The 27,928-nt window shown below is 48.8% G+C and overlaps 1 protein-coding gene across 2 annotated transcripts in view; it reads right to left on the bottom strand.

Moving 5' to 3' along the window:
* Positions 1-23,206, bottom strand: part of nkd1 (NKD inhibitor of WNT signaling pathway 1) — a 33,981-nt gene extending 10,775 nt beyond the window's left edge. Inside the window, exons 1-4 of one of the 2 annotated variants that reach the window (XM_006641481.3) lie at positions 22,917-23,205; positions 22,779-22,811; positions 22,397-22,536; positions 878-935 (exon numbers count right to left, since the gene is read on the bottom strand). In XM_006641481.3, coding sequence (XP_006641544.1) covers positions 878-935; positions 22,397-22,536; positions 22,779-22,811; positions 22,917-22,941 — 256 coding nt within the window. In that variant the 5' untranslated portion in view covers positions 22,942-23,205. Of the gene's footprint in view, positions 1-877; positions 936-22,396; positions 22,537-22,778; positions 22,812-22,916 lie in introns of both variants that reach the window. The other variant, XM_069181268.1, reaches the window with a different exon arrangement.
* Positions 23,207-27,928: the final 4,722 nt, after the last annotated feature.

Raw genomic sequence — 27,928 nt, 5'->3', positions numbered from 1 at the left:
GAATGTCACGCGTCCCTGTTAAACTGAACACTGTCGTTTCACCGGATTTCAAGACCCAAGTCAGCTGCACAAAAAAAGCTTCCGTTTGGCTTTAACGTCACGTGGCAGACATCACTGCTGGGCTACCCAAACCAGCACGAGGGTCTCAGCCTGTAAGTGTGGAATACTGGACATGTGCTCATTTTTAAGGTGTTAACATGAACACAAACAAAATCAGCGACAGGAGTTCACTGCACCCGCGGCCAGGCTAAAGCTTTTTTCAGAGAAATCGCCACCTAGCTGGTATGTGATCATTTCGAAGCTGATAGTCATCTGCTACAGCTGCAAGGTTCTAACCGTTATACTGAACTTCAAAGCACAGTAAGAATGAAACATTCACTTGCAACAGCTAGTTTAAATGTTTCATTTCTTTTCTGGTGACACGTCTTAACGTTCTTGCAACGAACTCCCAGTTTTCCCTACTGGAGGCAGCACTCAAGCCTGAATACGTGCAGTTCATCTGACTGTCCAGAAAGGGGAATATCTGCACAACTGGACCCTGTCCTGTGCCCCCTTCTGTGCCCAGGGCACTGCTCCAGCCCATAGCTGGGCCCATCCATTCACTAAGGCTCTCTGTGCTGCTCTGGACTTTGTTCTGTTCGCTGGGAGTTCATGAGAAGAGAAAAGCCCTAATGCATCTGGCCCCTCTCACTTCACAGAAAACTTGAATCTGGGGGATCGTCACGCAGCTGCGAAGAGAGACAGATTAAAGGCCACGGATTCAGGGGAAGAGAATAAAAGCTCGAGCTCGTCCAGAGGAGCAGTGTTCTACTGGACGCTGTCCACCCCTCCCCAGATGCGCGACATCGTTCTGGGATGAAGACTTGAAACAGCCTACCTTCTAAGCGGTAATGCTCGTCGCCGATCCCTTCCCCGCTCGCCTCGCCAGAGGGATCCTGCAGAGAGAAGAGAAATGTTACACCTTCGTCCTTGTCAAGGAAGGAGAAAAAAAGCCCAAGATTAAGCAACGCCATCACCAGAGCAGACCATTCAGTCTGCCCAGCAGCTGATCAAGGATCAGGGCAAATTCTGAAGTTTAAAATAGAGCATTAGCCTCCACAGCAATAAAAACGACAAGTTCACAAACACAAGCAGAGTCCCACAGACCTGATGAGGTTCTTCCGAAGGACTCCAAAGAGTCTCTGTCATTATTTCTTCAGCAGGTCTGTGGGTCACCAGCGGTTTTTATACCCCCAGGATTAAATTAAGCGAATTTTTCATTTGACAACGGATCTTAAATCCGAGCCAATCCAGTGCCACGTATGGTCTGCGCACACATACCAGGAGATCCTGGTGGACACAGGAGCAAGGGACATGATCAGAAGCTCTGCTGTGACACCGTGTGTGAAGATAAATCCCCACCTAGCTGGTATGTGATCATTTCAAAGCTGACAGTCATCTGCTACAGCTTCAGGGTTCTCACTGTTATGCCGAACTTCAAAGCACAATAAAAACAAAACATTCTTTTGCCACAACTCGTTTAAATGTTGTTGTTTTTTCTGGTGACATTTCGTAACGTTTTTGCAAAGGTTGGTCATGATCTGCAAGCAGGCCTTCCCCACGTCAGAGAGCTGCCCCCTCTCCCCCTCAACGCTCAGCCCTCTGCCTCGACAAAAAGGGAAGAGGGCACGGTAGAGGGCTGCCAGCAGGATGGCCTGAGCACCCTAGTGGGCATCCTGCTGTCCTGTCAGCACTATAACCATCCACCACTGAGGACAACACCTCCATCCAACAGCAGCATTAGAACGTAAAGCACAAACCGTCCTTATTTCCCCTGAAATGCAGTGAGGCAGTCTCAAAACAGAATGGTAGGAGCTTTTTTTTTTGCACAAAGGGGTGTGGGAGTATGGAACAAACTATCCAAAAATCGACCTTAAGCTACAGCTGGAAGAGATCAATCAGCTACTAAATACCCAACGGGTCACTGGTCAGAATGGCTTCCTCTCAGAGTCTTTCCCTGCAAGTTAAGTAATGTACGTGACCAGCTCACTGCGCCTGTTCCTAAATACACAGTGGAAAATTTCTCCACATTTTCCAGGTCGGCCAATGAAAACTCCGAGTCTTGTAAGAGATTCTCGTCAGTCTTCCTGGCAGGGAGAGCTCTGAGCTGAGTCATGAGCCTGGGCCTTCAGAGGCAGGACTTGCAATTGGGACACACCAACCCAGTCCTTCCTGAGAAACTGGTTCAACTGTAGCTGAAAGGTCCATGAGCACTTGTCCACCTACTACTTCATCTGCACAGTAAAATCACCCGCTCCCAGTCTTTCCTCCCTCGGACTGTGAGAAAAAACACTTAAAAATCTCCAAAGTATTTTGAGAAAGAAGAAAAAAGAAATGTCGCAATTCTTGGTATTCCACATTCAAAATGAGGGCGATGCCTCGAGTTCCCAACATTTGTGACAATCGGTAAAAATATTAAATTTCATCCAAGCAGTTCTTCATGACAGCAGGAAAATCAGTCCAGGCAGAATCTGCTTGGAGAACTAAAAGGGTTTTAAACTCTGTGTTTTATTAGATTGACTAACTAGAACCCAGCATGCCTCTTGTTAAAGCAACCAGGCATGTGAACAAAATAACAGTTACTATGACGGGATACCATTCAGTCAATCAGGCTCATTTTTTCATCTTTAGCTTCAAAACGGTCAAAGAGTAGTCTCGCTTTAACTTGCAAAACAATGACCGTTTCTCTAACCTGCTGTGCCCAAAGGCCAAACTATGTGAAAAACATAAAGGCTACTGGAGCCCCCCTTCACTTGCCTGCCCTCTAACAAGTGTGGAAGAGAAGAGTCGCATTCTGCTCACGGGAGGAAGAGACCTCTACAAAAAGGGGAGATTAGAGAGTTTATCCTGGGCCTGTTCTTTAATCTGGAGAAGTCAAGATCGGCTTTTGGAAGATTGTTGCAACTCTAGCCAGGCTCCTTCAGGGCCTGCACTCGCTGGGTGGCCCTGACAGGGAAACTCGGGAAGGAAGAAATAAAAGACGAGATAAAGTTTCAGCTTTAAAGAATTTATCAGCAAACTATTCCGGCTTCAAACACGGTTCAGGACAACCTTCCCTCCCCACCCCCCCCTTACTTTGAAAATTCCAAAAGCATGAGCAAGGACCCCGCAGCCCTTCGGCCAGCTCCACAGAGACCCCTCGTCCGGGAGGAGATGGAAAGCACCGCGGTTGGCTGGCGAGAGAGGAGGGCGGCCGAGTCGGATTCTGGAGCAGGACCTCCTACCCCACCCTTCCCAAACAAAATTCCACACACCAAAAAAAAAAAAAAAGCACATCGTGGAGCCTCAGTGTCCAGACTGCAGCTCTTACCTAGACCTAACGGCATGTTTGTTGTAGTTGAAAAAATCTGAGCTCATAGTTCTTCCTGTGCTGGCTGGCGGCCGGCCGCCCAGCTCTCTCCCTGCGTGGAGAAGCCCTGCTGCACAGCGCTGGCCGTGTTGAGAGCTGGGAATCTGTCACGGCCACAATGGTTGGTTACAGTCAGCCTACCGACCCCCCACAAATCGCAGCCCTCAATTAGCATTCCTCGCGTCCCCCCGCAGAATCTCACCCCGCAATGTAGAGGGCAGCAGAGCTGTGGTTACTGCACCCCCAGACTGTAATAGCGCATCACCGCTTTTGATAAACGGCCCCAAATTATAGAGGGGCTAGCCAAGAGCATGCGAACGAGGGAAACAGGAATGCACTAATTGGCTGTTGTCTGTCGTGATGGAGAGCAGCTGTTTTAGTAGTATAATTCTTATCTTTTTTTCCCCCAACTTTCTTCCAAAAGCGGTCCAAGCTGGGAGGAGACCCAGTGCTATTTGGCACCTTCTCGTTTTTTCACAGAAAATGAATCAATGGCCAACTCAAAGGCTGGAGTCTAACGCCTCTCAGCTCTGGCCTGACATTTCAAAAAACATGGAAAAGGAAAGTAAGATATGATCGTTCATTGTTAATTTAGTGTCTGGAATGACAAGAAGAGTTGAAAAATCCCCCGCGGCTTTGCTACATTTCTGCCGAGAGCGACGCTCTCCAGGATTTTCCAGTGCTGGTCCTGGTGCAGGGTTTTGTTTGGAGTCGTTTTCCCGGATCTCCCTAAAGCAGCAGAGCTGGGACAAGTAGTGCAAGCAGGGAGCTGTGTCAGCATGCGTAGGCTGCAAAGGAGCAGGTGAAGGTTTATTCCGTGCTGAAAAGAGAAGAACGGAAACACAATGTTTCAGCTGTGGAGCCTTCTTCAGGTGTGTAGGAGAAGGCCCCACAACTGAAACACAGTGTTTCCTTTCTTCTCTTTTCAGCACAGAATAAACCTTGTTCTTTTGCAGCCTACGCATGCTGACACAGCTCTCTACTTGAACTAATACTAGACTAGACTTTTCCTGCAATAGCAATGAAACAGACAAACAATACAACAAAGTAAAATTAAATACTACAAAGGTTTGAAATTCAGGAGTATCATTGAAGCACTATAGGGCGTAGGTCATTTGCTTACAACGGGTGTTCTTTGTGTTTTGCATGCTTTATATATAGTATATTTACGACATGATCTAAAGATATGATAAAAAACACAGGAATAATTTTAATTAACTGTGCCAATTGCGATGGTGTCACACCCGAAGAAGGCTCCACAGCCAAAACGTTGTGTTTCTTTTCTTCTCTTTACCTGACTTGTTCCAGAGCTGGGAGAGGTCATTCAAAGGCCCGGTGAAGACGATAACCAGAACTGAGGATACCTGCTCTAGACTGAGACAAACCCGCACAGCACGAGCTGTGGAAGCTCATGTTGTACTCGAGAACCTTGAGGTGACATCAAGTCCAGGATCTGTGCAGAAATGGCACTGCTGCCCCCAACAGGAAAAAAAGACAAGAGTGAGAGGAAGAAAGTGGCACTGAGCTCGGGACCTCTGGCAGTGATTTCAGCCAGGCCACTCCAGAGGAACACGTCCAAAAAGCTGTGCCAAGAGCTTCACTATTGGGTGGGAGGAGTTCCCTCGTGCCTAGACTACACCTCTGAGGGCTGTTCTGCAAAACTATAGTGCAGATAAGAGCCACTTTCAGGAAGTGGCCATAAAATGAAATTTACCAGCCGTTTTACAAACTGATTCCCTCTAAACCTGTCCTGTTCCACGTTACGAGTGCTGCAAATCTTGCCTCCTGGAGTTTGAGAACCTTTGTCAATAGTGAAAACAGCCACACAACCAGCACCATAAAAATAGTGTTAGAATGCTTTTAACGTTGAAACAAGAATGACTAGATTATGTAATCCCTAAATCAAACCATGGAGCACAGTCTCTGTATTGGATTCCGAGAGAGTGCACTTCACTAAGCCTTTCATTCCAAAACAAGGATGCCAACCCCCCCTCTTCAGATGAAAACCTGCCAACAGTCTGTATGGCGTTACTCTGCAAGACAAAACCGCAGAGGCGGCCTGCTTCTTACACTAAACCTTCGAAAGGACTGAGCTGGGCAGGCCTGCCCTTAGCTACGACCACCACAGAGCTGATGCTCCAGTGCAGGGTTTTGTTTCACAGCTACAAATGTACTTAACAGCGGCCATCTCCAACACTGGGAAATGCAGGGTGAAGCAATTTACAGTGGGCAGAATAGATCTCAACGGAAACACGGGTGAAGAGCATTTAATAATACTGAACTAGTCTCCTCAGTACTTGGGGGAAAAAACAAATTGACAAACCCCTCGCATTTGAGATAGAAAAACCTTCCAAGGCTCAAGAAGCAGAGTTACCCCACATGTGCAGAACGAGGATCAGGGCAAATGACAAGTCCTGCCTAAGTGTCTAGTTTTAATTGCATTACGAGTTAAACCTGGGTGATTGACAGAAGAAGCCAGGAAAAAAGGCAGAAGAATAGGACAAGTTGTGTTTCACACATCCGGGCTTTTTCAGCCACCCCAGGACTGATCGGTGGCCCCCGACACTGCAATATTAAGACATAAGCCACAGAGTAAGAACGAGAGCTCGCCGCACAAGTTAGACATCCAAGAGCATTCCTGTCCTGGAGCAGAGTCGGGGTGTGTGTGTGTGTGTGTCTGTGTGTGCGTGTGTGTGTGTCTGTCTGCAGCGTGCATGTAAGGGGAGTCCCTAAAGTCTCCGGGCCGATGCCGCCAGTCGCCACACAGGCCGACGATTTACGAACCCAACGACAGCTCCCACTGATCCCGCGCCAGGGCCTGCTGGAGACAGCCCCGCGCTCTATTTTGGTTCATGAGAGTTTGGAGCCCAATCAAAAACAACATTCAAAATAAAAAGGAAAGAGGGAGATTGGAAACTTGGGTTTTCCTGAGTGCGGCACAACACCTTCACGCTTTGACATTTAAGCAAAACAGCGGGCGTACGAGCCCAGGGGAATAAATAGAAGCAGAGAGAAAGGAAAAGATCTGGTCACGCACCGTGAGCCCGAGAACGTCCTCCGAAAGCACTGTTCACACGGACACCTTGAACTTCACACTCGCACCATGATCTAGACACATACCAGGGTCAGCCCGCATTCGGAAGTGTGAATTAAAAGTGCTTCTAGAGGGAGCAGAAGAAGACTCAGATCAGCTCCGGGTTCAAGGAGATGGGGGTCTCAGCCCAGACAAGCACCCAAACCGGAACCAACCTACTACTCAATGCCAAGTCAATGTATGGCTGAAAAATAAAGTTACTTCCAAGCCAATCGCAATGCTTTCTTTAAAAACTGTTAAATGTAAATTGAAGTCAAAGAGTTATAAAGAATGCTGAGCTCAGGAGCATCTCACAATAATAATAATAATTAATAATTGCTTACACTTATATAGCGCTTTTTCTGGACACTCCACTCAAAGCGCTTTACAGGTAATGGGGATCCCCTCCACCACCACCAATGTGCAGCATCCACCTGGATGATGCGACGGCAGCCATAGTGCGCCAGAACGCTCACCACACATCAGCTACCAGTGGGGAGGAGAGCAGAGTAATGTAGCCAATTCATAGAGGGGGATTATTAGGAGGCCATGATTAGTAAGGGCCAATTGGAAATTTTTGGCCAGGACACCGGGGTTACACCCCTACTCTTTTCGAGAAGCACCCTGGGATTTTTAATGACCACAGAGAGTCAGGACCTCGGTTTTACGTCTCATCCGAAGGACGGCGCCTGTTTACAGTATAGTGTCCCCGTCACTATACTGGGGCATTAGGACCCACATGGACCGCAGGGTGGGCGCCCCCCGCTGGCCCCACTAACACCTCTTCCAGCAGCAACCTTAGTTTTTCCCAGGAGGTCTCCCATCCAGGTACTGACCAGGCTCACACCTGCTTAGCTTCAGTGGGTTGCCAGTTGTGAGTTGCAGGGTGATATGGCTGCTGACAATACAGCACATCCCGACTGCGAAAGAGAAGATACGTCACAAAACAAAAGATAAGAGGGGCAAAAAAATGAACATAAGACAACAAAACAGGCTCAGTGCGTCTTTAATACCCATCGTTCTCATCTGAAGGGTCTGAACTTCTGGAGTGCAGTGACCTCTGTGCTTATGTGCTCTGCACTTAATGGCTTGAGTTAATTAGCCACAGGTCCCAGGGACTTCAAAGCCACGATAAAGGAAACTGAAGATCACAAGAGCTCAGGACTCCTCCCCTTCTCTCCCTTAAAAGACCCTGCTGTCAAAATGGTCTACTACAAGTTCTCCTTCTCTCCTGTGTCACAGGAACGTGCCATGTTACCAAAACTCTCTCATGCTAGCCTCCCGGCTTTATCACTGTTCAATAAACCGATCCAGGGATCCGCAGATTCATCAAGGTAAAGGATCCAGTAAAGACATCAAGGACAAAATGACGAAGGACAGCACTTCAGGTGTGACTTTACAACATCCCAGATAAGTCAGCTAACATCACAACTGCATTTGCCGACTAGCCTGCAGGATCCAAGCCTGGAACTAAATTATGCCCACAGGATCTGAAACACTGTGCCTCATTCTGAAAGGCCAGCAGTGGACATCTGCTAAAATAAACTGAAATCCTTTCATGCATTGTTTTCTAACAATGACTGAGGCCCACCATTTCCACCTGCCTGACCTCTGTTCCCCCCCATACTAGCATGGCTAGATGTCCCCTCATAATAACCATGCAGGCCCACTGCGATCCATCCCACCCAGGAGTTACACTGTGGAGTCGGGCACAGCACAGCAGTGACACTTTATACATCCTCTCAAATTGCTTCCCGGAGTTGGTGCGGAGAATCCCAGCTTGGCTCATCGGAGCAAGACCCAGAGCCTGGCACTACACGTGCTATCAATGTCACTCCATGTGTCTGAGAAGAGGGTTACCCCCAAACTGGTTTTTCCCCTGCCAAAACAGAAAATCACTGCATCCCCACTCAGCTTGGGCCAGATCTGGGACACCTCTGCTCTGCGCTAAGTGCTATGGAACAGCAAACTGCAGTTCTGAGATTCATTAAGGCCAAAACTACAAGCACATATTTGAGGTGTGCTCAGTGGAAGGTGAAGGAAGCTGAGTCAGACAGTGACACGTTTGGTTGCCTGCGATCCCTTTACGAACAGTAAACTGCCAAAGTAACAGAATGTTGAATATTAAAAATGCCCTATTTCATGCAGATGGGCTGATTTGTCATTAGGATGCCCCTCTGATCTTTGACCTTACTGACTGAACAGTGTATTTCAGAACAGATATACTGCAAAGGCCTTCATACCTGCACTCTCGCCAACAAGATCCAGTTGACTAACTGGTAACAGAACGCAGAGGTGCACCCGCCTGTCATATTTTACAGAAGATAAAATTAGTTTGTTGGCTGCAAACACTCCATCATAAAAACCTCAAAAGAAATTTACAACCGCTGTTCAGCACTTAGGAGACAGAATTATAGGCTCTGTGATATCCTAATCTTTCAGTCTTTCTGATATGAGAAGTTAGCCAAAGGTTGCATTTTAGGAGCTCTCCACCTAGGTTTTGCAACCAGAATACTTTTAGGAAATCTGTTAATCCCCCTGCTGCTGAAACAACAGGTTTTTTCAAAGAACAGGCTCTCATTATACTTTGAATATGTAACCAGGGGCAGCTCAGGGTCATCCAACCCATATTACTGCATCTGAGAAGAAAGGCCTGGAGCACCAGTCTGTAATAACAGCAGACTACTTTGCTGAAACAACGCAGCTGGGAAAAAGAGTAAAGACTACCCTTAATTCTCCCAGGATTCTCTCCTAGAGCAACCACAGGCAGCCTGCAAATCCAGCCTGGGATCTTCTCTTCCTACAGACAGGGGGATTGGAAAGGAATGGAGCCTGTCTGTCACTTACAGTCGATTTACAGTCCGCCACGTCTGCCAAGAGCAGCAAATCACCACGTTATTGCTCTTTTAATGCGAGTGCAGTTCGGTACACATGAAAACAATTAAAAGTGCGAATGACAGTAGATGGGAGCACCATGAGAACAGGAACCACATGGCACCTATCTGAAAGCGAACCCATTCAGATTTTTATTTTTATTTCTGCTAAATGCAGGCCATTTTACTGTTATTAAACAACGATTTCTTGACATGGCCCTTAGGACACAATATTTTAATTAGTGTAGAATTACATGTACAGTACTCTTGCAGGTTATGTTTGGCAGGTTATATAGGGGATATATTTGCTTGAAAGCTGCACAGGCCAGCCAGTTAACATAACCTCGATGGGAGAACAGTCCTTCAGACACTTCTATGGTTTCGACTGCCACGCGGGAGACAGAAAGCCAGGAGAAGAGCGTCTGCGGAGAGGCTCTCCGACGCTTGACAAGAGCTCTTGGAGCAGACAAGGAGTGGCCAGCGTGCCGATTAAGTCCTCCGCGAATGAAACCCAGGAAAAGACCCCACCCAGCGCTTCAGTGCACGCGCACCACATCAGGAAGGTCAAAGGGCGCCTTCGGCTTCGCGGTTTCCTGATCAGAAATATTTCAGCAGCCCAGGAAAGCGCGCTCATGACACACAGAAATGGGAAATGTTCCTAAACAAAGCTCTGCTACAGGTCTGCCCGTAAGAGGCCATTTAAATAGAAAGAACAAGTAAAGGGTTCCTCCATGCTGAAAAGAGAAGAAAGGAAACACAACGTTTCGGCCGTGGAGCCTTCTCCGGGTGCATGCATGCCAGCACAGCCACCTACTGGAGCTACTTCAGTTTAGGGAGAACTTCCCCTGAAGACGACACAAAAAGGCGGAGGCTACAAAGCAGGAGACGCAGCAGAGAGAGCCGCCGTCAGCTCAGGCAGGTGCGCCACAGGGTGCCTGCTGCTCCGCTGCCCTGCGGTCTGTGTCAGCGCTAAGACCAGATAAGACATCGTAATTAAGTGTAAGCGGAGACCGCCGACGGGACACATGGCAGGAGGTTCAAGGCCCCTCTCCGCTGGCACCGCGCGCTCACACCTTGTCAGCCAGGGGCTCTGGAATTCCTGATTCCCGAATCCGTCAGCGGGCAGCAGGCGTGGAATGCCTGACCACCTCGTCCTGGCCCTCTCCGACCGTCTGATCCCTCCGGCTCTTCACAGAGAGAGGACTTTCACTCTGGATTTAGAAAAGGACGAAATTAAAGCCTTTCTTTGGGAAACAGGCTTGCGTGGCTGTGCTGTAAAAGCCCAGGCTTAGCTTCAAGGCCCGTGTACTCTAATTATACAGATTTTAAGCAGGGCAAATATGCCGGGGGCTCAGGGCAGGAATTCAAGCAATTCACCCCAGGTACACCTACGTAAACAGAACTAATCGGTCTACCAGTCTATTTTTTCTTCGGAATAAATCCTCTCTAAGCAACTTCATTGCTAAAAAACAATATCGGGGTTTAAGCATTCCATGAAATAAAAGCAATCCCATTGTTTCCTTGAAGATTAAAGCTTAAGCTGACTCCACAAGGACATGACACAAATCATCACTCTACTGTCTCCCTCCTCCGGCCTCATTGTCACTGTCCAGCCACTGGCTGTGCTCTCCCACATCTCGAATCACCTCCACATTCATCCCAGCCTGCGGAAAGATATGCCCTCTAACATGTGAGGGACCTTCCCCCAGTGTGGAAGATCAAAGGCCATTCAACCTGTCTAACTTGTTTGGTAGTTCCTAGTTTATTGATCCCAGGATCTCATCCAGCTGTTACTTGAAAGAGGCCAGAGCACGGGCTTTAACAAGATGGCAGGGCAGCTTGTCCCACACTCCCAGCAGCCACCAGGGCCGCAGACAGGCCCAGGAAGAATGCCTTGCTCAAGTCTTCACTGAGGGAGGCTCAGCTGCTCATTTCACCCACTCCAGCCCCAACCTCCGCTAAACCACAAGGCAAGCCTGCTTTGGAAGCACAGCCAAGGACAGCCTCCACAGATCCCTTTTCGCACCCACAGGCACGGTTTCCTACAGCCGCCGCGAGACCGGGCCCAGAAATAAACACTGTCGCTTCTGAGGACCCGGGACGTCAAGCTACCCAGCAGTCCAAACCCGCCTCCCGGAAAAATCACAACAGGTCGCCGCAGGGGCACAGCAGGAGCTGGCCTGTACTGGGAGGACACTCCGCAGCCAGAACCCCCACGAACCCCACCAGCTCCTTCCGATATCGCGCGCAAAGACTCGACGAGCCCACCTCCCCCCTCCAGACACGCCGCTTTCAGCAACGACTACGAAACATCTGTAAGAAAGGAGAAAACCCGCGGGCAGGCGCGCAGACCGGCGGACAAGCACATTCCATTCAACTGCACGCCTCCCGTGGCGACGGGCGAGCCTGAAACAAAACCCCGAGGCTGGCGGCTCCGGCGATGAGCTCTTCCTCCGCGCTTGCACGGCGCGGGGCTGGGCGAGGAACGGCGCTGTTCTGCCAGCCTGCCAGCTGCGGGGCTCTGCCCGCGGACAGCTCGAACCCGCTTCCAGACGACGGAGCTGGGAGCGCCGGGGGGAGACTGGCTGCCACCCACGAGCGGGAAAGCCTGAATTTGTCACTGTTGTCTAATATCATCGACAAAGGAGCGCCCTGCACCCGCAGCCCCCTCTTCCCCAAAGCAGGCCACCTCGCTGACCGGTACAGACCGTGGAGACGCAGCAGGGAAGAGGACCACAGTTATACTGCCACTCCTGGTTACCTGGTCTTCACTGCTACAAATTCCCTTTTAAGAAGCTTTATTCCAAGAAGCCTTGTGTATTGTATTGTTCCATTAAAATAATCTCAAAGCACTGTACATAGGAGGGAGCCTACGTGGGAATTAGGGACTGTGCAAGCACAGAGTGAAATGTAGCAGGACCACAGCGTAAAAACCCTGTTTTTACCAACAAAGCCACAGGATATTCAACGACTCAGCAGTCAGGACCTTAGTTTAATGTCTCATCCGAAAGACGTCGCCACCATTGGTTGGCGAATTTTGGTTCACGGGTGAAGAGCACCACCTACTGGTCCACCAATACCACTTGCAGCTGCATCAAAGATTTTCTTAGAGATCTCTTGGAGAGGTCTCCCCTCCCAGTACTGACCAGCCCCAGCATTGCTGAGCAACAATGTGATAGAGCTACTTACCACAATGTTCAATGTTTCTGCTGCTTTCTGGTAACCCTGTTCTTAATATTTTTCTTTTAGAATTTTTTTTCCCCCAATACACTCACATCCTTAGCCGCCTAAGCGGACAATTATTCACAATCACTTTAAATTAGAATAACAGCCAAGCTAACCAGTTTTCCAAACGTCGCACTATTTTTAAAGCATGCATATCAAAGGCGGCGACGCAGCTCAGGCTTTGGAGCAGAACCAAACGGTAAGTGAAAACTGGCTGGTGATCAAAACTCTGAAACCTGGGGCTTTTGCATTGAAACTTGAGGCTCCTTTCAAAGACCCCATGTGTGCAGCGCGAAAATGATTGTTCCAGTCATCAAACCCCAGCTTTGACTGGCTGTACTCCAGCTCATCAGCGATTCTGTATGAGCTCAACCCAGCAACATGACATGGCATGGACATTCCACTGTCCACTTCTCCTTCCACAAGAATAGAAGACTATTTTACCAGGCTCTTTACAAGGCTCAATCAAACAAACAAACAAACAAACAAAACAAACAAAAAAAGATGAGCTCTAAAAGGCCAAACTAAGTTTCAAAGAATTAATTCATTTTCATTTTCCTTATTCCTAATTGGTCAGCGGTCCAAGATGTCACAGACGTGTCGGACTTGTACAAACTTGCCTTGCTCAGCTGCTGCAGCTGGAGCCTCAGGCTCGGGCCAGGGCAGATCACCTTCTGTCTGCAGTTTGCCCTGCCTGCACCGCGGGTCCGAATCTCAGCACCCCCCAAACCGTTTACGTCTCCACCCAACGCCAAGTGGCGTCATGGTCTATTCTTAGCCCTTGAAATCAAAGCATTCACACACCACAAATGTCTCCAAATGAATATTCATAAACCATGCACGCTTTCCAATTAAACAACCACCAAGGATGCTAAATCTCCAGATTAAATGCTTTAATTTCAGAATAATTGAACATTTATGATTAAAATACCTTTGAGAGAAATGTGACATCTCGTTTACATTCAATTCCCCCACGCGCACATACTGGTCTCGCTGTTTGCAAACATCCGAAAGAGCCTTTTCTGCACTCCAGCGATGCATTACAGCCTTTAACAGAGAATCAATCCATCTCTGACTTAACTCTTCAAAACACTGAACACCTCAGCATGCTCCTTGAGATTGGCAGCACACCGCACACCAAATTTCCATAAGACACCCACAATCTCATTCACACACGGAAATTCCAGGTCTCGCATACAAAGTGGGACAGTTTGTAATAATAAAATAGATAAAGCAGCAGCTCAACAAAGAGATGACTATTTCAGGCTGCCCAGAGCACATAATACTAAAGTTCAGTCATCCGGAAGGAGATCTTTCAGCCCTGCAGGCTACTTGTGGCACATAAAACACCTCAACAGTCAAGGCACTGATTTTCAATATGCTGGTTCCTGCCACAAACATATCCATTTGTGCATCATACTGCTTGGAGCTAACAGGCGGGAGATAAGCAAGAAGGCGCGAGACAGCACAATGATTCCAAAACCACAGTTTATTTAAACTCCACTTCCTGCCCCTGCTGTCGGACAGCCCTGCGCCTAAGGAAGGGTTCTCCTGGATGGGTCCCGCCCTGTTGGGACTTCCATTTGTCCCAGAAGCTGCCGCTCCAATCAGGCTGCACAGAACTCTCAGTACAAGTCACTCTTCGGCGCAAAGTCCTGCTCCATTTCGCACAGCTGTAACCATGCAGGCAAGTCAAGGAGTGTATTTTAAACTAGCTTAAAAACTGCATCCACCCCCATGGGACAAGCACAACAAAGAGGGTGAAGAGAATTCTCTAGATTTTAAATATATAGGAACCTTCGACAAGGGCTTTGAATGAGCATTGTTACAATAAGCAGGCCATTGTAAAAATCACATACTTCCCCCTAAAACAGAGCAGAACCCAGAGGAAAGCTGTGGCATAACATTAGACGAGTTCTCTTCCTTTCTTCCTGTCCCAGCTCCCTTCTTAAGAGCTCTCCAGTCCCCGTAGGCCCTTTCTGGAGCAGCTCTGTGAACTCTTACACGCTAAAAAAATAAATAAATAAAATCCACTTCACGCCAACTGGAGTCTTGGCTTAAAAGCAAAGACCAATCACCATAGGAACATGAAACTGGTCTGCTATTCTCATCTCAAACATTCCCGTGGGCTCGTCTTCCAGGCCGGTGCTAAAACGGAGCTGCTGCCGGCGTCCGCTGTTCGCGCCCACCCTGACAGACCTGGGCATCACAGGCAACTCCTCCTGGGAGCGTTCTTACCCGAGCACGGACCCCCAGTGTCAGGAGCTCATAGGGAAGCAGTGGAACACATGAAATGAACAGGGGAGACTAGAAAAATATCCTGCACATGCGAAGCGTTGCGGTACTGCTTCTAGCGTTCATCAACAGCTTTTACCACTGACACGCGCCTCCTCCAGCACTGCTTGGATGCTGAGAGCACCAAACAGCGCACATTTAAAAAAAAGGTGCATAAAGGTCTCTCAGAAGTAACAGACTTTAGCTGATGAGATATGATACAATGAAATTCCACCCCATTTATAATAAGATAAGATCACTTTATTGGCCATTTACAATTACTTTCATTAGGAATTTGTCTTTTCACATACTCCAGCTTGCTCTCCATGAGACACACAGACAGGGAGAGAAGCTTGGGGTCAGAGCGCAGGGTCAGCCATTGTACAGCGCCCCTGGAGCAGTTGGGGATAAGGGCCTTGCTCAGGGGCCAAATGGAGTAGGATTCCCCTGCCGGCCACGGGATACGAACTGGCAACTTTCCAGTCCCATGCGCAGATCCTGAGCCACAGAGCCACCGCTCCGCCCAATAATTCCACCATATTGCTTAAAATGAGGAACAAGGAAGAAATCCTGGGCTCAGGAGTTCTCAGCACATTTCCCCAGGAAGGCTTTGATCTGTGGAGCGCGGCAGTGCAAAACAGCACCATTGCAGAGAGACCACGGGCACAGTGTGTGAGCTACTAGACGTTGCAGGGGTGGGCTGCCTGTGTCTGAGTGCACACACACACCGCAGTCTAGCGCCTCACACACCACCACTGTACGCCCGCTCCCAGCCTGCTTGCTCAGAGGGGGCGAAGAACTATATTCAACCACAAGAGAGAACAGCAGTCTTCCTCATCCTTTGTCTCCTGAGGGAAGCGTTCAACTTCAGGCCACCAGATTGAAATCTGGATTGGGTCCCACTCAAGAAAAGAAGAAAAAATGAAAAGGATTTTTCCAGATAATGCCTGACAATTCTGACATCTCTAAAAGCAGTGGGAAATGCACTTCTCTTCAAACTGAAGCTTCCAAATCTCTTGATGACGCTTCTGAAAACCAGACGGAGGAATTTAAGGGGGGATACCACGTCTGTGAGCCTAGACGGGCACCATCCACAGAACCGCCCTGGGATACACATTAACATTTGATGGAGTAGATGTGGGGGGGCAACACAGTGGGGCAGTAGTCAGCATTACTGCCTCGCAGAGCCGGGGCCCTGGGTTCAATTCCTGAGGTGCTGTCTGTGTGGAGTTTGCATGTTCTGCCTAGGATTGCATGGTTCTCCTCCCACAATGCAAGGATATACTGATAGGTTAACTGGATTGTGCAATTTCCCCTGTGTGAGTGTGTGCCCTGTGATGACTCACCAGCCCAGATTACACCCTGCATCCCCTGTGATGATGTGATTAGAAGATGGATGGAGTGACACCAGACCCAGATAAATTCCAGAGCCTCTCCTCTCATCACCTCCAAAATCCAAGCTCTCCACTGACCATGAGTTCTACCAGCACCCTCCACCTCCCAGATACACCTACAAACTACTGCCTGCTTCTTCAAAGGGCAACAGGAGCTCTCTGCCAGGGAAAGCACTACAGCATGACAGGACCGGAGCTACGGCGCACAACGTTAAGGAGGAAGCATACTAGCGAATTCTGTTTCAAGAAGGTGGTTCGCCTCGGAGTTCACCAAAAACGCGGGGAAAGCACGCAGCAGACGAGAGCAGACAACATCAAAGGCTCCTGACAACAGCCAACACTTCAAAAAAAAAACCCTTTTCTTGCAGCTTCATAGGAGGCGGTAAGATGACATACTTGGAAATCTTTAAAGCTCTATTAAAACTGGAGCCTCTGCAGGTCTTAGAACATCGCAGAGCAATGTTTCTGCGTAGAGCATTTCAGCCCAAGGAAACACAGAGAGCAACCCAGCGAGAACCCTACTCTGGCAGGCCAAGGTTTCTGCTGCTAACGAGCACTCTTCTAAAAGAATTCACTAATCTACCTCGGTCACGAGAAATACACCTCCCGTTCCGCGCACTGTCCTCGTCAGGCCTCCCACCCCACAGCCCCCTGCTCTTACTGGGGACATCAAGAGGTCCAGCTCCATTCTGCTAGACAGCAGGCAGGCAGCCGGCTCCGCGAGGAGGGGGTAGAGTTTCACAGCATCCGCCTGCTCCGCTCCGGGGTCTTATTTCACCAGCTCCATCCTGAAGCGCCGCACGCGGGCAACGGGAGGAGTCGGGGAAAGGGGGAGTCGGGGGCGGAGAGAGGGGTGCGGGCACTGTGGGGAGAACCGAAAAGGGCGCTGGCAGGGCAAGCCCCTGAAGTCCACGAGCGCGAGAGGGCCATGCTGTCAACGCGGCCGCCCCATACTGGCAGACAGGCCCAGCCCAGCCCCCCCTCTTCACTTTTCAAAAATCACCGCAGCTTGCAGAAATAATAAAAGCATATCAATGGGCCAAAGGAGGCTGACCTCCTGCAGAGTACCGGGCCATCAGACAGGGGACACTATACTGTAAACAGGCGCCGTCCTTCAGATGAGACGTAAAACCGAGGTCCTGACTCTCTGGTCATTAAAAATCCCAGGGCGTTTCTTGAAAAGAGTAGGGGTGTAACCCCGGCGTCCTGGCCAAATTTCCCATTGGCCCTTACCAATCATGGCCCCCTTTATAATCCCCATCTATGAACTGGCTTCATTACTCTGTTCTCCTTCCCACTGAGAGCTGGTGTGTGGGGAGCGTACTGGTGCACTGGTGTACTGGGTGGGGATGCACACTGGTGGTGGTGGAGGGGAACCCCATTACCTATAAAGCGCTTTGAGCAAAGTGTCCAGAAAAGCGCTATAGAAGTGTAAGCAATTATTATAATTATTATTATCAGGGCTTTCTGACATAAGAATCCGCACCAGCTCCTTCTCCACACGAAGGACAGGGCTCAGAAATGCTCAAATGAATATACAAAAGTTGTTTTTATTAAGGAACAGACTTTATTACTGCTTAGAACTGAATGACCAGCCAGAGATCACCTGAATCAAACAATCCCTTAACCCGTCCAAGGCTAAACGTGCAAAGCCTTTGTCACCTCCTGTTGTGTTTTCAAAGCGAATGGTTGGAGGATTGAATGAAAAAAGAAAAGAAGGCATTTTGTGTACCTATACCCTTCGGTATCCCACAGTGGGGGGGGAAAAGTCTCGGAATGGCTAACTGTGCGAGAAAAATCAGACCAAAAGATCTTCTGTCTGCTGCCATCTTCTTGCTCCTGCCAAGGAGACCAGAGAAGTCAACACTATTCCTACCAGGTAGACGTCAAAGGACAGCCTTGAATAACTGCCAACTTTACAACCAGGAAAATATAACCGCACGTCTTAATTCTACAAATAGTTGCCCAGCACCACTCAACACAAAAACAGTCAAAGATCATTTTAAAATGTTAAAAGGTCCACACACATAAAAACCAAAAGTGTATCTGGCCTGCATCAGGTCTCACAATCCAGCAAGCTAGTGAGGGAAGAGAAGTGTTACATTGCCCCGGGGGAAATGTAACAGTTTTACTACAGGAAGACATCTTTCAGACGCTGTTTGAAACGCTGACCAGATCCACTCCCACCATCACTGCCAGCCCCTCACTGCTCCCCACCTGTAGCACTTTTACACAAGCAGAACCATTTCATCCTTTATTGAACATGGACACTGATGAGAAAAAAAAAACAGTTATGTCACAAAAGGAGCAGCAGCCCTTTTAGGAATATTTCTGAAAGCTCCAGGGTGCACAGATTCCAGCGTCTGACTCCATAAAAAAACAACCTCAGCTGTCGCAGGCCGTCTGACCCCTCATCCTCTCGGCCTAAAATTCTGCTAAGCAGCCGAAACTTAATATTTTTCAAAAGGCGGGTGCCTGGGTCTCTCCAACAGCATAGTTTAAATTCCCATCCTGTTGGCTGTGTTGCTATGTTCGCATCCATATATCCTGCATCGTAAAAAAGTCCACGGGACACAGGAGGCCTTTCCCATTCCTGAAGTTTCTCTTCACCCCCAGAGGTTTCCAGGGATTAGACGCGAAGGGGAAAGAGTTTTAGCAGAATGCCAGCAGACTCGTTGAGACCTCCCAGTGCTAGAGAAACTGCTGCGGATGGGAATAGTGGGTTCTGTGTGGACTGGGACGGTTTTAATCTTCAGGAGAAGAAAGCAAAACAAGCCAAAAAACGTGGTAGATAAATCCAGCCACTTGTTTTCAAGATCCATTTTCTCTCGCAAAGGCAAGACTGCAGGACGCCAGTCCAACACAGGGCGCGTTCATGATGCCTGTTAACCTGGACTGCAAAGACCATAGAAGGGGGACAACGAGGGTACCCAGAGGAAACGTTATTTCCCTGTTTACACGCAAACTCCCCGCAGAAGGTATTCCAAACTGGAATCAAACCCAGGATCCAAGAGCTGTGACCAAATTCCCATTTGGTGTTTCTGACTTCATTCAGAATGTTTTAAGCGAATTAATACACAGCCGGCTATAACCTGTAATAGGGCAATGTCCTAGACAGCCAAGCCTGTCAGGGTTAGAGTCCAGCAGGCTGTTCGCTGCAGAGATCAGCGATGTAGACTGAAGGTGCCCATTGTCCAGGCCAAACTCGCTCCAGTGGAATAAAATCAAACAGACGTTTCTCAACACAAGAGAAATGTTGTCTCCCTCCAGCTCCGCCTTGCATCTGGACGACACGGGAACGTTTCGCTTTTGAAAAAGAGCCCAACACGAAAATAAATGATGACATCCAGATTTGCCCAGACAGGGCAGCTGTTTTTGTTTCACGGTGTGGGTACGGTTTGGGCAGCCTGCCGGGCAAACAGTGGAAAAACGACATTCCCCGGCAAACCCACCTCCCTAAAGTTGGCGTTTCCACGATCGGCTCAAGCGCAACAACCGTTTTCTTACCAGTTCCGCACAGGAGTCCTGGAGCGGCACAAACCCGTTCCAAGACATTAACGATCCATGTTAGAGAGAAAGAATGCAGCAGTCGTATTAACAGCTTCAAGACGCCTATTAAAAGACTAGACATCGGTGCGGTTTAATGCCGCTGTAGCGCACCTCCTGATGCACAGATGCACAGTTACATTCGGTCTGAACATTTGTGGTAAACCAATTAAGGAGATAACCTTTTTTTTCCTCCCAGACTCCGAGCTTATCTACATCAACATCTGAACCCACTTCACGTGCAACAGCTCCGTACCACGTTGTTTTTATCATTTGTTTTTATCATTTCACTCTTACTCGTATTCTGTAATTCTGCAGTGATCAAGGGGAGGGGGGTATTCTCGTTGTTTCACCACAACAGCTATATTTCATACACACCTTGCTCCGCTTCTCACCGGACAGCCGTAAGAGCCTGGCAGGAACGCGCCCACAATGCACCGAGCCAAACCACTTTGCTCAGCAGAGACCTCCAGTCTGAGCCCAGCGACAGCTGGCCTGATTAACTTTCACTTACAGGGATAACGCGGTAATGTTCCCTTCTGCTTCCGCGTTACGGTAGCTGCAAAGAAGACGTATCAAAATACTTGTAGCCAGACCAATATCTATCCTAGGTTTGGGGCTGACGATGTCACAGACGTCTTTTAGTTCTGACTCCACAAAGCACGGACAGACGCCGATTAAGGCGCAGAAATTAGAATACGTACTTAGACTCGCGATTTAGATTCAGCTTCTCTTTAAAGCATACAAAAAACTTTTGCAATGCCTTGTTTGAGCGTGCATATAGTGAGTGAAAGTACTTTAGGTTTCTTGGGGCGACACCAGCGGAGGTCCAGACCACAGCCGCATCCCTGCGTACCACAGGCGGCTGTAAACCTGAGGAGAAAACCTTCTGCAGCACAGATCCAATACACCCAGTCGAAATTCGTGGGCGGTTCAGTGAACACATGCGAAAGAAAACGCACTTTAAAACCTATCGAGATGCATACTCGTCTTTTAAGGAGAGGACGCTAAGCGAAAAGCGAATATATACAGGATAGAATACTCAGGGACCCCGTGTATTCCCACTGAAATGCTTCATGATCGTCGGCAATTGTAAATCGAAGTCTCAGAAACCATCTCGGGATTTTTTTTCTGGTTAACCGTTAACCGTAAAAACAGTTCTTCCTAAACGATTGTCTTCTGATTCATTCTGTAAAAGCATCTTAGGGGAGTACGATTTTACCTGATACTACTAGTGTCCAGGTCAAAAAGAGCACTTCCAGTCTTTCACAAAATCCCTGCGCTAACCGGTGCGCCTGGAGTGCCTGTACTGTCAAATGCGCACACAGCAACCTGACAGTTTTAAAGGAAAGTTTCAGAAGGACTTAAACGCCTGTTCTCTAGATACACACGAACGCCGTGAACAAACTCGTTAGAGTAGTTAAAATTCCAGCCGTTGTGTAATACCGATCGCAACCCATTTAACTGGCGAGGTTTCTCAAAACACCGCTAATGACGGACCGGTAATTATCCTTCGCAGTCCCGGGCAAGTTCTATTGGAGCCATCGCCCTTCTTGACAGATGAAACATCAGTGGTGTACAGCTCAACCTAACAGTTTTTAGAACATGGCACGCAAGTGTTTTCGAAAGCTGAAACGGCACCGTAGGCGGTCCACAGTGGCCGCCGCTGTCTGAGCTCCCTGGCCGGGCGAGAAGCGCATTTTTCGCACGGAGAGCCGCGGTCCACAAGATCCACGCTGGACAAACGTGGCATGGCATCCTTCACGCAATTTGAAAACGTCGGTATTAAAAGAAAAACAAAGGGACTAATGCGCATTTAAAGTACGGCCACTTTCTTCCTGATGACCATCCAGAGAAAGAACATCCAGAAGATACAAACCGAAAAAATACACTTTTTCTTTTTAGCTAAAAAAAACTTAACAAACGCTACAACAAACGGATAACCTATACGCTGCTACGACACATTATTAAGTAAAAGAACTTTGAAAACATCCTAATGAATAAAGTGTTTAGCAGCTTTCCCGAAAGCGTTGAGCGCCCTAGTTAAGACATTCGTCTCTTTTTAGACAACTCGGGACGACTACTTAAGGATCACGGAGAACTGAGAACAAATATTTAAAAGATTTGCTCAGAACCAGTCCGAAAAACACCCCCAGTGACCAAGGGACGGCAATTAACCAAGGACCGGAGAGGTCTCTCAGAGAGACGGTCAAGCAGGTTTCAGATCTCCCTTTAAAGACTTGCGACACGTGAGTTTGTCGTGCGAACTGGCGAAACCGAACTGGTTTGGTCAGAAACGGCCAGGTGCTGTACTCCACAGCGAGACAGTGTCGGGGTTCTCGTTTCGGATGATCGCCCAACTACCAATTTGCACCAATCAACCCCCCCCGGCGTGGCCAAAACGAAATTGTTCCACGAGTTTAAAATTGATTACTTCAAAATGGGATCAACAATAGCACCAGCGACCGACCGCTATGCGCTCAAGCGCACAAGTCACAAAACTTGGCGTTTTAAAAGTGCGTCTTCCGCGAATCCTACTGACACAACTTACCGAACAAGAGCGGCAGCTACTTTGTATTTCAGAGAAAAACAACAACCAAAAAAAAAAACAACCTCATCTTACCCGTGTCGCCAGACTGCAACTCGCTTTATGCAGACAGTCCGGCTGCTCCAGTCTCGAACCGGTGCAATAGTATTTCTGTTTGACGATCCAATCGTCGATGCCTCTCCGCGACAAACAGGCGTTCACTACAAAGCTGTCGCCTACAGGTAACATAAAAAAACCCAACATATCCTCGTTAAAACCGTGCGCTTCGCAAAGTCCGAAGTTGGTGAGCTCCTAAGACTTTTCTACCCCCGCTCCACCACAGAGGAGCCAGTGCGTCTTCACAAGCATGGCTCGAATTGAGCGAACTCGGCTCGGACAAATCTTTCAAAAGTTATCTTTAAGGAAAGGCACATGCGGCGTTAAAACACTTCGTTTTATGAAATCAATGCCTGCTTACCTTCGGGGCTTTCCCTGGGTTTACAAACAGCAGCTTTTCGAGGAGGGGAAGCGTGGAAGAAAACAAGAGCAGATGGTTAGGGTCACTCCAAAGACCGTTCAATACTAAAGTGTCTTAAAAGCGATCGCTAGCACTCACCATGTTTAGAATGAAGTTTACCCATTTCTCTGCATTGGTTTAATCATGAGAACCATTTGATTCGTTTATAATCCAGAAAGCAAAGTCCGTCCGCTCAGAGCCGTGTGCGAGAAGACTCGCAGCTCAAACGCATCCTACAGCGACAGAGCCCCACAGTCTCTGATCCAATCTTTTCTTTTCTCCCTGTCTCCCAGAGAGGGAGGAGGCGGTTACAGAAACCCGCACTCCAGCCACCAGAGGAACATGATTGACACCTCCCCTAGATTAGACCACTTGCAGCCAGACTCTGTCTTTCATTGGACCAAGGCGGCACATGAAAGGGACCCGAGATTCTTTTGGAGTCTCCAAAAATAAAGAGAGCAGCCCCCCCCCCCAATTCCGCGCACCATTCGCTGCCAGCCAGACACAGCCAGCGGAGCGCCGAGCAACGGAGGAAGACTGGAAATAAACTGTTTAAAAAGTAACTGGCAATCGATCATTTCCATCGTGTGTTGCGCAACTGCGCTGGACAGCCCTGATGGACAACCTGCCGGGTCTGTTTAACTTTGTGTAAGCACAGGAACGATGTGCCGAATTTCATTTAAAATAAGAACGGAATCATCAGGAAAGTAGCTAAAGATTACCTTATGAGGGAAATGATTTAAAATATCAGGAAGACAGCACCTGTGCTACGACAGCCTGTGGGGCAAAATGTTGGCTTGTCCTGTCCCCCAGGCCCTCCGGGAGCTCAGATGAGGCCCCGGGCCATTTCACATTGTGAGGCCCCCTCATGGTTTGGGAAGAGGGGTAAAAAATATTTTAATATAAAGAATGGCATTATGGGAAGATTAAGGCAGGCATTTTGAAACTCTTAAAGAAAGGTAGATTCAGCACTGAAAGGGGGACGTTTTTTCACGGCCGTGGACTTCAGTCGAGAATCACAGTATGTGGTAAAAGTTCCAAATTCGACTCAAGTGGAGAAACACTCAAAGGATTAAAGTGGGGGACCATGCACCCTGGGCTTAGGTGAGGCCCCCCTGTGAGGTGAGGCCCTGGCCAAACAGCCCTGCTGCCCCCCCCCTTCATAAGGACTGCATACCCCAGCTTCTCTGAAAGAGCAATGTAGCCATTAGCTACTGGGAAGTGACCCTGATTCTGCTGTCTTCTGTGTGTGTCTAACCAGGCTGCCCAGTGGGGTTCTGGGGCGTCACCAGTTTAAACCTGGGGTTCATACACCCAAAGGCTGTCATCCCACATTTCCCTTCGGAGAACCCGAAAGCTGCAGAATGAAGGCAGGGCTGAAGTGGAACAGGGCCCAAACCATCACAAGCCTGAGGAGGCCATCCTCATGAGGAGGTGGGAGCTGAGCCGCAGGACAAGAAGGCACAATCACCTGCAGGGACGATCTCTCTGGGCCGGCCACCTGGAGGCGGTAGAGCCTAGCCAAACCATGCAGTGGCACCCGTGGGTCTTCTCGTGGCCTGGTGACAGCCAGACCTTCGTCACCCCTGGCAGTGGGTCTCCAGGCTCCTTGCAAGGCGTAGATCTGGATCCCACAGTGCGCTGTTTACTCAAGGCTTCTCCCTGGCTCCCTGGCAGGCAAGGAGTTTGTCCAATTTCCTGAAGGATTCTGTAGAAGAATTAAGAAACTCTGATCCTGTAGAGTGGTTCTATAGAGGATGCCTGGCCCCGTAGCGAGATTCAATCCGGAAATTTCTATAGAATTCCACAAAATGGGATGGATGCACCTCCCGCAGTAAGGTGGTTCCCAGCCTGCTGGCAGCTGTCGTCCCCACTAGCAGGCAGACTTGCGTTCTCCCCCCGCTCCTGTGGGTGTAGGCAATGCCCCGTTGGCAGACGCCGACAAGCCCAGGGGGTGGCAGAGATAATCACTGGCACTGGCCTGGAATAGCGCACGTGCTGCCAACTACACACCACTCCGATCCGCAGCTCCTTCTCAGAGGCGGGTGAAGTGCAGCGAAGGGGTTATCTCTGTAGGCAGCAGGGTACGGGGCTGGGAAGATAACCACAGTAAAGGTATGAAGCCACGATGTGGAATGTAGAGCTGCCATGTCTCTTCCAAGACAATGGAGGCACTTATTGCATTCAGCAGCACTGAGGCTTAAACAGGGCCCCTGGGCCCCTGGGGAATGATACAGCACCTACAGCTTAGGAGACAGAGCTTAGCCAGGTACCCAAAGCATGCACTGAGCAGGAACTGGGTATTTCTGACAACCATAATTGTCAGCAGCCAAAAGCGTGGCATGATAACGGTTGGTACTGCACTCTGGCAGATACCTACAGACTGCAGCTCAGACTCTTGATAAAAATTATTATTAAAAGAAGACATTGGACAGCAGCAAGTTCAAGTCTACAATCGTGGAGACTCCTCTGAAATGTCAGGTTTCAGATGACCAAGTTTTAAGATGCGATGAACAAGCTGGCCCAAAATGGTCTCTGTGACAGAGCCCCGCAGTGTGTTTCTGCCTCAGCGTGGCTTCTACATCCTGAATCTGTCATCAAATGAAGGAGAGGAATCAAGCCCCACTTTGAACTAATCGACTACAAACACACAGATGGGCTCATTATTATAGCCGGGTGTCTGTTACTGGAGAAGGAGTCTGGTACCAGTGACACATTTCCTGTCCTTTGAAGAACAAGTCAATAGAGACATGGCTTTGTGGAACGCAGTTGGGAGGAGTGACTGTGCTGCGTGCAACAGAGCTTCTTTTTACCAGGACTGAGGCTCGTGAATGTCCAGCTTCCCTCTCTCCTTGTGTTGATAAGCTCTGCCAAGTGTAATTTCAAAAGGATTTAACATCACAAAGACTGCGCTGTGAAACAAGTAAATGTTTCAAAATTGGTAAATCTGACACAATACCAATGTATTACTCCAAGACACGCACGTAACCCCCCCTCACACACACACGCAAATGACTCCTCAGATGCAGAATCATCTGCCACACTCGCAGAGAGTGTGTGGCTCAGGCGTTGCCCCCAGACTGACTCCAGTCTTTTGTTTTCCGATGTCAAGCACTGTTTACTTAAAAAAATGTGATGCACAAAAATCCAATGACCAGAACGTTATTTTTCCTGCAAAATTACAGCACACGTAAAGCCCCAAGAAGGAAAACAAAGAAATCGGCTGTTGTTTATGAGTGGCCTGCTTTCCCCTCACTCTTCCTCATGCTCTGTGGACCTGTCCTGTCACCTCTGCCCCCAGCCTCTCCCTCTCTGCCCTCTTCTCCTCCGTGTCACTCTGCTATGCTCCTTCCTCTTGTCACGATCGCTACTCCTTCTCTTAAGGGCGCTCCAACTCATCCCTGTTCAGCCTCAATCCCCACACCTGTTCCTTATTCTAACTCCCTTTCAGTCCACCTTAATAGCAGACGCTCACATCATTCGCGGCTCTACATTGAATCCTGTTTCATGTGAGCCCTGGTCCTGCTGCGTCTGGCTCCGTCATGTTCTTAACTTTCTGTTCCTGTTCCCCCCGCCGGTCCCGACCCAGTTCCCGTTCTTATTCTACTGGATGGATCGCCTGGCCCTGGACTTATGCTTGTGTTTTGGATTCCCCGTTTGGACTTCCTCTTGGATTGTTCGCCCCGGACTCACTCCCCCTGGACACCTGCACACCAAGGACACTCACCCTGTCTCCATTCCCGTCTCCTGCATGACTTTTTCCCCAGTGTTTCCTCACTACTCCGGATTGTGTCGTCTGCATAGGGCCCGGAAAGAACTGTTCGTGACACCTCTTCTCCTTGAAAATGCAGACACAGAAACTGCCCTTTCCTCACAGTTTATTCCACACAGCTCCTAATCCTGGCCCTGGTTCTCTCTCGTCTACACTGCCGAAACTCCCCCTTGGGCGGCTTCCTTGCCTACTCTGTCCACCTGCTCCGGCCCACGCAGGATTCTGCAAGCTCAGGAATCAGAACTCACCTTGAATTGTTTATCCTGTTCCTCCTGTCCCTCCCACTGGCTCCCTCTCCTGCACACATCCGACTCAAAATCCGAGTGCTCATCTACTTTGCTGTACCGGCACGACTGTTCCTTGCAATTGCACACAGAGCAAATTCTGGCTGTAGTGTCGCACACTCTGGATTAGGGCTTCTGCCAAGCAAAAAATACAGGAGGGATATTGGAGATAAACAAGTTAAAATACCTGGATGTCTTTCTTCTTGTAAAATGCCCAGAGGTCTTACCCTGGTGACCAGGCTGTGAGCAGAAATTCATTCACCAATAACAACCGGCATTCCCCTGACAGAGCTCATTCCTGCTCACAATGGGGGCATTCAGTCGAAGACAGTGGGCCACTGCCTTTGATCTGGGGATCTAATGGCTTGTATGTGTTTATGCCCTCAGAACAATGTTAGCAGGGCGGCCCGAGGAATTAGAAACAAGAAAGTGTGTTTCCAAAGGGAGGGGAGGAGATCAAGAGGGGACAGCAGGCTGCAGTGTGTTTAAAGCACAAAATTGTGACTGTTGCCCTTTTACAGAGTAAAGGAGGAATGTTGCTAACGCCGGACGCTGATTGAAATAGTTATTTTCAGGGGTCTCCCTCTCCATTTGTGAGCTTTTTCCAGGAGGCTGGTCAGCGAGAGGAGTGCAGAAGATGACCTTCCCTACTCTTGTCCAGATGAGCACCATCCATCTTACCTCACTGAGCACAAAGTCATGCCGCACTGACAGCATCTCCATCCCTGGGGCTCCCAGCAGGCAGTAGTCAGGGACCACAATGCTTTGTGGTTTCTGTTCCTCCCAGGGTTCTTAACTTTTTATTTTTGTGTCAATTGGTCACAATGACCATCTTTCCTGGGACTTTAGCAGGTGAAACATATTAAACCTAGAGGAACAGGCATTCCTGTTTACCAGTTTTGGGGTGTCAGCGACTGTGATTCAAGGGGAGTAATACTGGAAAATACCTGATGTCCTGAAGTCTACAGCCACTGGATACTCACAAACCTTTGGCTGCTAGTGATTTGCAGCTACTTAATGTTATCAGTGAGGAGTATTAGGGACTTGGGCATTAC

Source organism: Lepisosteus oculatus, chromosome 20, assembly GCF_040954835.1.
Source record: "Lepisosteus oculatus isolate fLepOcu1 chromosome 20, fLepOcu1.hap2, whole genome shotgun sequence".
Lineage (NCBI taxonomy): Eukaryota > Metazoa > Chordata > Actinopteri > Semionotiformes > Lepisosteidae > Lepisosteus > Lepisosteus oculatus.
The sequence above is the reverse complement of the archived record's forward strand: the minus strand, read 5'-3'. Positions and strand labels throughout refer to the sequence as shown.